Source organism: Microplitis mediator, chromosome 8, assembly GCF_029852145.1.
Source record: "Microplitis mediator isolate UGA2020A chromosome 8, iyMicMedi2.1, whole genome shotgun sequence".
In the NCBI taxonomy this organism is placed as follows: domain Eukaryota; kingdom Metazoa; phylum Arthropoda; class Insecta; order Hymenoptera; family Braconidae; genus Microplitis; species Microplitis mediator.
In genome coordinates, this window is record NC_079976.1 from 21,767,413 (window position 1) to 21,780,116 (window position 12,704).

General features: G+C 26.5%; 1 protein-coding gene across 1 annotated transcript; it reads right to left on the bottom strand.

Moving 5' to 3' along the window:
* Positions 1–1,206: 1,206 nt before the first annotated feature.
* Positions 1,207–3,162, bottom strand: LOC130673930 (putative ankyrin repeat protein RF_0381). The gene is made up of 4 exons (XM_057479145.1): positions 3,152–3,162; positions 2,938–3,101; positions 2,183–2,857; positions 1,207–1,214 (listed from the first exon to the last, which is right to left on the bottom strand). The coding sequence occupies exons 1-4, from the start codon at positions 3,160–3,162 to the stop codon at positions 1,207–1,209; spliced, it is 858 nt and encodes a 285-aa protein (XP_057335128.1).
* Between the last annotated feature and the right edge of the window lie 9,542 nt (positions 3,163–12,704).

The following is a 12,704-nucleotide window of genomic DNA, read 5'->3' on the forward strand; positions in this document are numbered from 1 at the left end:
TACCGATCAAGCTCAATTTCTCACAGCTTCAAGATATTGACAAGCCGCGTCGAATGACACCTTACAGCTCAAAATCGGTTCATCCGTTCAAAAGATACAGGTATTTACATACGTACGTACGTACATACGTACACTCGGACATCATCTTGAAATTAGTCAGAATAACTTTCTAGGACCTCAAAACGTCGACATCTGATGAAAATTCGATTTTCGTAAATCGGACCGAAACCAATAACCCCGAATTTTTGAAAATTTACAATTTTCTTAACGAGAAGTTAAAAATCATTTTATAAAACTTTATAAAATTATAGAAAATTTTATAAAACTTTATACTGAAAATGGACTGGTAAAATTTTATGAAATTTTCATAAAATTTTATAAATTTTTATAAAATTTTATAAAACTTCACGAAATTTGATAAAAATTTACCAGGCCATTTTCAATATAAAATTTTATAAAATTTTATAAAATGTTAGTAAGGTAAAGTACCCAGTACTTGAACACTTCTAAAAATGGGACCAGTAGTTGAACAGACTTTTAGAATTGTTGTTATACAAAACCCGTATATATATTATAAGTAATATGCGCATGTTATAATTATTCAATGATACAGAAATTGATTACTGTAAGTTTTTTCAATTATAACTCAAAAAAATTATATATTTTTTAACTTTAAAGTTGACATGTCGAGAATAGCCGATAGATGCTATTTTTTTCATAAAAAAGATACTATACCGTAAGCCGAACAATCAGTTAAAAAAACGGTATATCATCATTTTAAGTAAAAAAAATTATACCACCCAATGAAATAGTCTTTTCTAAATACTGTATATTTATTGCAAAGACATAAACTAAAATTTTTATATTAAATTTTAGCGTCTAACTATACCTCCATATGTTCAAACCGATACCCAAAACTTTAACGAGATAGCTTCACGTGTTCAAGTATTGGCTCCATGTTATTTTCATAGCAGCAGTAGGTGAACAGCGTAAAATTTATTCTAGTGCAATAACAAATAATTTAATTTAATTATTTATTTTTTAAAAAAGATATACGAAAATAAAGTATGAGTGATTCATCAACAATTAGTGTAATAATTTTAAGTGATTTCGTGTGAAAACGTATCTATTTCATCAAAATAAATTTTTATTATTTTCTAACCAAAGAAAGTTCACAACATATAGGTAAGATGAAAATTGCGAATATCATTTATCTGTTAATAACAAATAATCCGTTACAATTAGTAAAATTTACAATAAAGTTTGTTAAACCCATAAAATTTCACGACTTAACAACTTTACAAAAAACTTAAAAAACTAGTCAAGAAACTATTTAGATCTAAAAGTTTAAATTCTTGTTCTGTCCTTGTAATAAAAAAATTATATTTATAATCAATAAATAAAAGTATTTATGGTTTTAAATTCAGGTAACAGTTCATTTCTTGTGTTGTTTTTAGTTCATAATAATTAATTAATTAGTAATAAAAAATGTAATTAAAAAATTATATACAAATATTTCTCATTTTTAAATCATCATATTACGTATTCAGAGTATCATTTTTAATATTATTCAATAATATATTATAATTCTTTTGATATTTCAATAAAACGTTGAAAAATTTTGGTGTGCCTATTGCCATGTATTTTATTAGTTCAACTACTGCTCCCGGAGTGTTCAACTACTGCGGCTTGTCAGAGTTGATCGTTTAACTACTACTTCTTTCATAGTCTATCTTAAAAACGTTGTCAAAATATAAATATTCAATTATCTGCGTTGTTTTGCGCTTCAATCAATTCAAAATTCTTTAGATTTTCATGAAAATCATTAATTTGAACTAATAATTACAACTTTATATATTAAGAGTAGGGTCAAATACGTTTTACTTTGAAACCTGTTCAACTACTGGGTACTTTACCTTACTAAAATTTTGTAAAATTTTATGAAAACATTTTTTCCCGGATAAGTAATTATAATTTTACGTTACTAATTATTACATTATTAATTATACTTATCACACCTATGAAAATGTTTCATTTTAATGAATTAGTAACTCAACTCATGATAACTACTGAGGTGATACAAACTTAATAATATTAATTAAAAAAATTCCTATAAATATTTCGTTGTAATTTCTCAAATCTTTGTTAGTTAGTAATTTAAAAATATCCCTCTTAAAAGTACTTGGATGTTGGATTTCATCGAAAATATCATTAGTTAAACTAATTGCATTGAATAACAATTTCTTTCGTCCTAATGCTTTTTGCAAACGATAACTTATCATTCCACCGTACAGTGGAAAAAGAGATTGAAGGTCCAAATCTAAAATAGTACTATCACTAACGTAGCTTAAACTTACAGCTAATTTGTGCTCACATTTATTACACAAAACATTATAAATTGTAACATTACTCGTACCAACATATGTTATCTTCATTTTTTCAATTTCGCTTAAACACTGGTCGCGTAATTCACCGAATTTTTTCCTATGTACGACTGCTAAATTTTGTTCATTGACATAAAAGTTCGCCGCACTGAGTTTTGCAATATGTTCGGTAATTGTGTCGTTAACTTTTTGTGAATGAATTACTTTTAAAGTAAATGCTGTTGTACCATCAACGTTTTTTAAATTAATATCAACACCAGCATTAAGAAGTTGTCTTATAATATTATTGACGGTCGCGGAAACTGCGTAATGAAGCGCTGAATTTTTACACTTGTTCACTATATTTATATCAACGACACAATCATTCAAGATCAATTCTACTGCTTCCGAGTTTAGGCATTGGACAGCAAAATGTAGTGGACTTACTTGTAAAACACCAGGACCACGTAGACTATTAACATCTGCACCGTATGCTAGAAGAATCTTTATAATGGGTAACTTTCCTTTATTAATGGCACAGATTAGTGGTGATTAGGATTCGGATCAGCATTACCTTTTAAAAGTAGCTCTACCATTTCTTCTTTACTTTGATCAACAGCGATTTGCATTAGAGTTTTGGCATTACACAATTTACACGGATTCGAGTTCGAACTCGCATCGTCATCTCGTTTCAATAAAAACTCAGGAATTTCTTCATCATTTTGATTAACTGCGTACCTGAAGCGGGTCAAATTCTGACAAGAAGGCCCAAGTAATCGAGTATTAACGTCTGCTCCATAGTTTATTAGTCAATTTTTGAAGAAGCTATAACTATTTAAAAAAATAAATGCCTTATTTTTAAAAAACTCGTAACTTTTTTTGGGCTGGATAAAAAAATTTGAAAATTTCCTGAAAAATGATTTCAATAGGGTAGAAAAGGAAAAAAAATTTTCAGCCAAATCGAAAGGGGTCGGGGTCAAAAGTGGTCGATTTGGCGTGGAATGCCCCATATTTGTCACATATATATTTTTTTGTGTGGGAAATTGCAAGTCTCACTTCGTTCGTGCGATCAAATTTGCTCTCTTGGGCAATCGACAACTTACCGTACTAGTTGTACAACATACTATTTTAATAGTTTTTGACATAAAAGAAAAGTTATTAACATTTTTCTACTGAAACTTTGGATTTTTAAAAATAGTTATGAAATTATGACTGCGCTGAAAATTTCAGCCCAAAATTAAAATATTTAAACGTCGCTCAACAATTTTGAATGTTTCCGAGTACTGTCTCTTGGATGTTTTCGAGCGACCCTTGAATATTAATAATAAAGCTTCTCAATTTTTTCACCATCAATTTGTATCACAATGGATAAAAATACAACCCGAGAAATAGAAATAATAAATTATTTACATACTTTTTTATTTTTTAATTCAATTTTTAGGTTTTTGTTACTTATTCAAAACTTTCCAATTTTATTGTTTAAGACTGTCCTGTATATTTTCGGTTGTGCAAAAGTTATATTTAAGTGAAATGACAATAATTGAGTTATAAAAAAATACAAAAACTAATTCAAAGTATTAGTTACATATCATCAGTTAATATTCAAAATTCTTGAGCGACGTTTAAATATTTTAATTTTGGGCTGATATTTTCAGCGCAGTCATAATTTCATAAATATAAACTATAGCTGCCACGAGAAAGAAGAAATTTAGAACAAAAAATCGGAATTTCGATGATTTTTGATATTTTCAAAATTCGTGAGCGACCTCTAGAAAATTTTTCATCGAGCTGATTTTTGGAGTGGCCTCTTAAAACATCATAAACCAACAAATTTTCATGACAGACTCAAAAAAAAAAATAGCCGGTTTTTTTGGGCCACCCTAGAGTATATCTATTGTATATTACTGTCACTACGTTGATTCATGTTGAAAGCAAGAATGTTTTCTGCAAACAATTCTACTGTTAAATTTCTACCTGAGCTCCAATGAGTGACGTTAGATATATTTTAACCTGACTCAGCTCTACTGTAGATAAGAAAACTTTGCCCGAAGCATTATTGACGTCACTCACGTATCTCATTAGTGTTTACTTTTAAATCGTCTAAACAGAAACATTTTCTAAACTTAAATTTGAATTGTTTTATTTTTTTTCTCAAGCATGAAAATAATCTTGAAGTTGAACTTCTATGTTACGCCATATCACTTTTTTTTAGTTAAAGTATTTTATGTGAAATTAAAATAAACAAACATTTATTTAATTATTTTTTTTTTTTCGATGATTTTATACAACATTAATTTTTAAGATTTATAAATTAAAATCAGTTATTATGATATTTGATGATAAGCGAAGATTTGAACGCATATAAAAGATAAAAGATTCACGGATTTTTTCGTTTGTTACAAATAATTTTAAATAATTATTATTTTCTTTAAAGACAATAATAATATGAATTTATTTGAAAATCGAGGATGTTCTAATTTCTTATTGCCAAGAAAACAAATTGACTTTTAATTATAATGATTTATTGTATGATTTTTTTTGTAGTATTTATAAAAATTTCAGTACTGAGAAACTAAACTAATTTTATTGTTTATCTAACTCTCATAATTCATGACTTTTTTTACTCAAATTTATTATCATGAATTTAAATTACCGGGATAATGATTATTCTGCATCATGTAAAACTCAAAAGTAAAACATAGTAGTAAAATTAAATCGAAAACGTATTATTTTGTGTCATTTTTTATGCTTTACGATCAATTATTAGACAAAAAATTATTTTGATAAAACATATATATTTTTTTATCATAGAATATTTTTGATTCCTAAGTAATTGCATCTCAATCTTCAGTATTGTTTTTTCTTTACGTAAAAAATTTTATGCCGTAAATATTAATTTAAACAATTTTTATTATTTTGTCATGGATTTTGATGGGAGAGATCGAATTTTCTTTATACATTTTATTTAAATGCAAAATTATACCCTTTGTCATCAATACAACTTTAGAAAAATACTCCAATTTTCATATGAAAAAAAAAATTTGAAGTTTATATCGCAGTGAAAATATTATGCTTTTACAATAAATATCAATGCTACAATTGAATTCGCAAATTAGAATGATCTTCAGAGATAATTTTAATTCAGACTTGCAATTTCCATTATCTTTAGAGATAATATTAATTTTATTTATTTTTATTTTAAATATATTTTAATTAAGTAATTACTGTTTTTTTGACTAACATTCTGCTTTAAAAAAAATTTTTTTTGATGAAGTTGTTATTGGGATAAATAATTTTAGAGATATAAAAATAAATACTGCGTGCCTTATGTATTCTTATATAAAACGTTAAAGTAATTGAGCACGAAATTTTGACCCAAATTAAAATTTTTATTTTTGGAGCATAACAAGTGAGAACCACTTAAGGGGCCTACCCCCCCCCCCCCCCCCCCAACCATTTCGTTATTTAAATCCCCAAGAACTTAGTATTTCCTTAAGTATATGACCAGTTTGTCTCTTCTTCCCCAAATTATGACGAGAAATATTTAAGAGTAGGGGTACCATAGAAAGTACCATAGACATTGACATTTAAAATCGTTATTGGTCTTGAGACGATCAGTCACATAGTTATTCTTGTATTAAAATTACAAACTCAAAATCAGCGGTTGTTTATAACTTAACTTTAAATTATTACAAAGAAAACAATGACTCTAACAGTAAAGTGCTAAAGTTCGTTAAGTCAAAAGTTCATTGGTTATAAATCGACAATTATTAACAGAATCAAGTTTTTTACAATGGAATTAAATCGTTTCACTTTTACCTACGAATATGTTTACAACTTAATTGATCGAGAAGTCATCGAAGATATTAATACAGTGTTTCCAGTCATGGGTGGATTAACGCTGCTTCATATAGCAACTTTCAATAATGATAAAAAATTGGTGGATTATCTGCTCCGCAAGAAAGCTGATGTAAATTCACAAAGTCAATATTGGGGTACAGCTCTTCATACTGCTGTTATAATGGAGTATCTGGCTATAACTGAAAGTCTAATAAACTATGGAGCAGACGTTAATACTCGATTACTTGGGCACCTCTGTAAGAATTTGACCCGCTTCAGGTACGCAATTGATCAAAATGACGAAGAAATTCCTGAGTTTTTATTGAGACGAGATGACGATGCGAGTTCGATCTTGAATCAGTGTAAATTGTGTATTGCCAAAACACCATTACAAATCGCTGTTGATCAAAGTAAAGAAGAAATGGTAGAGCTACTTTTAAAAGGTAATGCTGATCCGAATCTTAATACTCATATTTGTGGAACACCACTAATCTGTGCAATTAATAAAGAAAAGTTACCCATTATAAAGCTTCTTCTGACATACGGTGCAGATGTTAACAGTCTAAGTGTTCCTGGTAACTTACAAGCAAGTCCTCTACATTTAGCTGTCGATATCCGAAACTCGGAAGCAGTAGAATTGATCTTAAATGATTGTGTCGTTGATATAAATATAGTGACAGTGCATAAAAATTCAGCGCTTCATTACGCAGTTTTCGCGAAAGACGATAATATCATAAGACAACTTCTTAATGCTGGTGTTGATATTAATTTAAAAAACGTTGATGGTGAAACAGCATTTACTTTAAAAGTAATTCATTCACAAAAAGTTAATGACACAATCACCGAACATATTGCAAAACTCAGTGCGGCGAACTTTTATGTCAATGAACAAAATTTAGCAGTCGTACATAAGAAAAAATTCGGTGAATTACGCGACCAGTGTTTAAGCGAAATTGAAAAAATGAAGATAACATATGTTGGTACGAGTAATGTTACAATTTATAATGTTTTGTGTAATAAATGTGAGCACAAATTAGCTGTAAGTTTAAGCTACGTTAGTGATAGTACTATTTCAGATTTGGACCTTCAATCTCTTTTTCCACTGTACGGTGGAATGATAAGTTATCGTTTGCAAAAAGCATTAAAACGAGAAAAATTGTTATTCAATGCTATTTGTTCAACCAATGAAATTTTCGATGAAATCCAACTCCCAAGTTTTTTTACGAGGGATATTTTTAAATTTCTAACTAACAAAGATTTGAAAAAATTACAATGAAAAATTTATAGAATTGTTTTTAATTAATATTATTAAGATTGTATCAAATCAGTAGTTATCATGAGTTGAATTAGTAACTCATTAAAATGAAACATTTTTACGCGTGTAGTGTTGATAAGTATAATTAATAATAATGTAGAATGTAAATTAATTATTTAGTTCATTCTTCTGTAATATATATATATTATGTATTTATATATTTCGAATTCCGCATTGTTTTCTAGTTATTTTCATTTTAATGTCAAGCTCTTAAAATCGATCAGAAGACTATTTTTTTATGAGCATAAAATTAAAATGAAAATAACTAGAAAACAATGCGGAATTCGAAAAAACTTTATTCGAAATAACTTTTAGGGAATAAAATTGTCTACAAAAAAGGTCTGATGATATTTTGTAATAAGTCTGATAGTTTCGCCGGAAAAGTAGAAAATCTCAAAATTTAATATGAATTCGACTTCAACCTCAAATAACTTTTGAACAAATAGATTCCTCAAAAAATGATAGGAATCTTTTTTTGTAGAGCATTCAATTCCCTACAAAAATATGCCTGCCAATTATTCCTATGACGCATCGTTAGCTACTTATAAAAATCAGAAGACGTAAAAAAAATTTTTCCCATGTTATTCTTATGGAAAATAGAAAAGTGCGATGAGGAACCTCTTAATGTTAATATTAAGAGCTCTAATTTTCACAGGCGTCTTTTTTTATCTAAATGAAACTTTTGAACCGGTTTGGAAGAAAAAAAAAAAAGTTTGTTATTTTTTGGATCACCCTAATGTATATGACATTAAGTTTATGATCTATCTTATAAGTGTGTAATTAAATCGATTAAGTGGTATTTTTACTTTCTTATAATTTTATAACTATTTATATATATTTTTTCAAGTTATTCCACATAAAAGAAGTCAATTCATTGTAAAATAAAAAAAATTAATTCTTATTCGGATTCAAAAATCACTTTTCAATACATAAGTTATTTCTAATAAGTTCGTAGTTCGTAAGTCGTAATTTAAAAATTGTAATTACTAATTTAATTTGTTCTCTTTTGTAACATATTTGTATATTGTATATATCAAAAATAAATTATTGCATTTTTAAAATTTTGTGTAATTGTCACAATTTTTTTTAATATTTAATAATTTACAGTTATCATGTAATTATTTATAGTTTTAATTTCTATTATTTATTAATTTTCTTTAATCCCAATTTTCGCAATTGTTTTTAATTTGATTTTTTTTTGTTGTTCTCTAACTGTTTCAAAATATAATAAGTAAAGTAAAGCAGAATAATTAAATTAAAAAAAAAAAAAAAGTACATTTTTGCTCCAAACATCGATTTTTAATAAATTTCAAAACTTTAATTTGAAAAGTTTACAGTAGAAACTGGAAGGGATGTAGTATAAAGTAATCATAAGTTTCAAATTTCATTTATAGTCATTAATCATAAATTAAAGTCTCCATTGACGATTAATTTAAAAAAAAATAATAATTAAGAACGAGCTCGCTGATTACAATTAAGATTCTAAAACAGGTAAGTGCAAATGTCATATTAACGATCTAGCATCCAACTGTACATCCGCTTTCATTGCCTGGATTGGAATTTAAAGGTTGAATGTCAGTAGCCAGTTAGAAACAAGTAAATATATGACCAATGGTGTGATCAACTATTAGTTTGAGCGTAAATTGTAATTTGCAATTTATAACTAAGCAGAAACTACTAATGCTATCATTATTCACACTTATTTTTATAACTTAATTACAAAGTCAGAGCTGTCATTTACGTAAATCAAATTAAAGGTCTAAAATTACTATTAATCAAATGACAAGTACCAAAGTTTAAATTGCGAAACACTGTTAAAAATAATTTGAAAATTAGAATACAAAAGAAATTGAATTTTCATAACTAGATATTTGAATTGTATTTTCAATAAAAAAAGCTTCAAATTTAATAATCAAGCTGGTATTTAAAATTAAGAAAAAAAATATGAATTTTAATAAACGTACTTAAAATTTATACTTGTTTTTTAAATTTTCAAAGCATGTATTGAAAATTCTAAGACATATTTAATTTAAATAATTCCATTTGAAATTTCATAGTACTTATTTGAAAATTCAAATGCTTGTATATGAAATTTCTGCGCATGACGTGCTGCACGTTCAGTAATCAAGGATTGTGTATATATTGAAATTTATTATATATGTGAGTAATGTGAGCAATGTACATCAGACTTTATTATTGTTAAGTTTTTATTTGCTCAATAATATAAAGTAAATAAAACTTGTGACTGAACTGAACATCATTGACGGTATGATAAACGATAACTGATAAAATGATACAGTATTAAATGTGATAATATAGCATAATGCTAATAAACATAGTAGTTTTATAGTGATTTAAATATTAAAATGTGATTTAACTTTAAAATATCTATTTAATTTCTACTTTTTTAAACGCTTAAAAAAAAAAATAACTACCCGCTGTATTATATTATATTATAACAATAGTAAATAAAATAAAAAGGATAATGTTGTTTATAAGGAGTTGATGACAATTTCCAAATTTTGAAGTTTTATCAATAAACATTTTATTACTTTATATACCTAATAGTCGTTAATTTCCATGTAACCATATACTGTTAAAATAATTGTTTGAATTTTTAAAACATTGTATATAACGCAATAAACAAATACAATTGTGTTTGAAATTTCATTGTAACGATCGTATAGAATATAAAATACACGCTTTTGAATTTTCAAATAAACGCTTCAGATTTTCAAATACATTTATTTGAAAATTAAAAAGAAAGTATTTGAAAATTCAAAAAGACTTATTTAAAAATCCAAAGTGTTTATTTGAAACTTCAAAAACGTGAATTTTAAATTCTATGTGAAATTAGCAATGAAATTCCAAGCACAAATGTATGTGTTTATTGCGTTATATACAATGTTTTGAAAATTCAAACAAATTTTTTAACAGTGAAGCCTTCAATCAACGGGCAGAGTCATGAATTGTTTGTTTCCAAGAAACCAAACATATATTTCTGCCCGCTGACTGAAGGCATTCACAATTTACGCGTTCACAAATATTCATTCGCGGCATTGAACCGAAATTAGGTTCTTTCGACTAGCGGTATTGACACTAAAAATTTAAGTTTCGATGCTGGATTACGATAATTTGTGCTCTCTTGAAATGAATCAGTGAAAAATGCTGCAAATCGGTGAATATTCACTGCACAAACAGTCCCAAGTATACCACTGATTGAATAAGTGGTATACTTGGGACTATTTATGCAATGAATATTCACTGATTTGCAACACTTTTCACTGATTCATTTTAAGAGAGTGACATCATCGTTGCAATGCAGTCAATGAAAGCGGATGTAGTTGAACTGGATCGTTAATATGACATTTGCATTTACCTGTTTTAGAATCTTGTTTTCTGAATCTTATTTATAATCAGCAAGAACGTTCTTAATTATTATTTTTTTGAAAATTAATCGTCAATGGAGACTTCGATTTATAATTAATGACTATAAATAAGATTTTAAACTTGTAATTACTTTATATCACATCCCTACCAATTTCTACTATAAATTTGTCAAATTAAAGTTTAAAATATTTATTTAAAATCAATGTTTAAAGCAAAAATGTACTTTTTTTTTTTAATTTAATTATTCTACTTTTACACGAAAAAAAAAGCAGTTGAAAAACTGAACTTATACCTGTATATTTATTACAATTCCGAATAATAGTAAAGCGCTGCGACTCTGAAACTGTAAAAATTACATTTGTTATCCAGGCATAACAAATTATACTACAGTTTCGAACTCGATATTGTCCAGCTCTTTATAGTGAATTTTAGAAGGAAAAAAAAAAATAGTTTTTTTTTAATAAAAATTTTTTTTAATTATTAAAAAAAAACAATCGATTAAATCGATGTTGATCATGGATAGAAAGATATTATCAAGAGAACATTATTAAATAAAAAGAATATCTAATCTTTTTTAGTTGATAAGAATTATTTCGTTCCATATTTTCATCAACGTAAGCTTCGAAGATTGATAATATAAATTTTAAAGTGATGAAAAATTTTGTAATATTTAAAATAGAGAAATATCATTATTTTCAGGCAGTATGATTTCAGATACAAATATCTTCGATATGATTGAATTTGGGAAAGTTTTAAATAAGACCTTTTTTTGAAGATCAGGAAATTTGCTACAAAACCTTTTACGTGAAATTTTCTGCATCTTCATTTGTTCGGAAGTTATAAATTTTTCACCCAGTTACTAAAAGAAAAATCGAGAATTATAAACAGCCACCTCTTAATATCAATATTAAGAGCTCAAATTTAAACAGGCGCCATGTTTCAAGATACCTTTCCGATTTTTCAATGTCCTTTAAAAAAAAAACTTAGTTCCTTAACTTGAAACAGTCTAATATATATATTTATATACATCTATACATAAGCTTTCAAACCAATATATCATAATTCTGTGAAAATTTGAACACGAGAATACATAACTGTTTTTGTTTTGAATGCCGTAGAAATTATGAAATTTAGTTGATGAATAATTTAAGAAAATGGACGATTCATAAGGAACACATATATACTTATTGAAAACTGAGCTTATACTTAAATCAATAGGTTTCTTTAGTAATAAAATTTTCAATAATCCCACTAATGAGTTCAAAGTAGAATATTACCGACAAATCAAAAGATCTATGATAGTTAGTAACCTAAAATATGCAGTATTATAGCAACGAATTATTTTTAAAATCATATATTATTTTATTAAATATAAGCTTCATATGATGTTTAATAGAACTAATAAATTAAGTTATGACTAATTAATTTAATTGGATAAATAAATGAGTAAAATAACATGAAAAATCGTCGAAACATGAAAATGATATCTGCCAGGCTAGAAATAACATATTTAACAACAGGAAACTGTTGCCTCACGTTAATTCAGTACATCTTGATCAACATAACTCAGATATTTACAATTTATAAATACAAAATTTTATGATTTTCATAATTTATTTTTAAGTTAACTATTAATAATTTTTGAGTGAAAATTAAGTTTTTATAAATATTTATAATGATTCATTATGATAATATAAATATAAATTCTTCGTATATTAATTATTATGCTATTGTATATGTAGAAATAACAATTAAATAATTTTTTTTGTCTAAATACATTCATCAAAATAATTAAT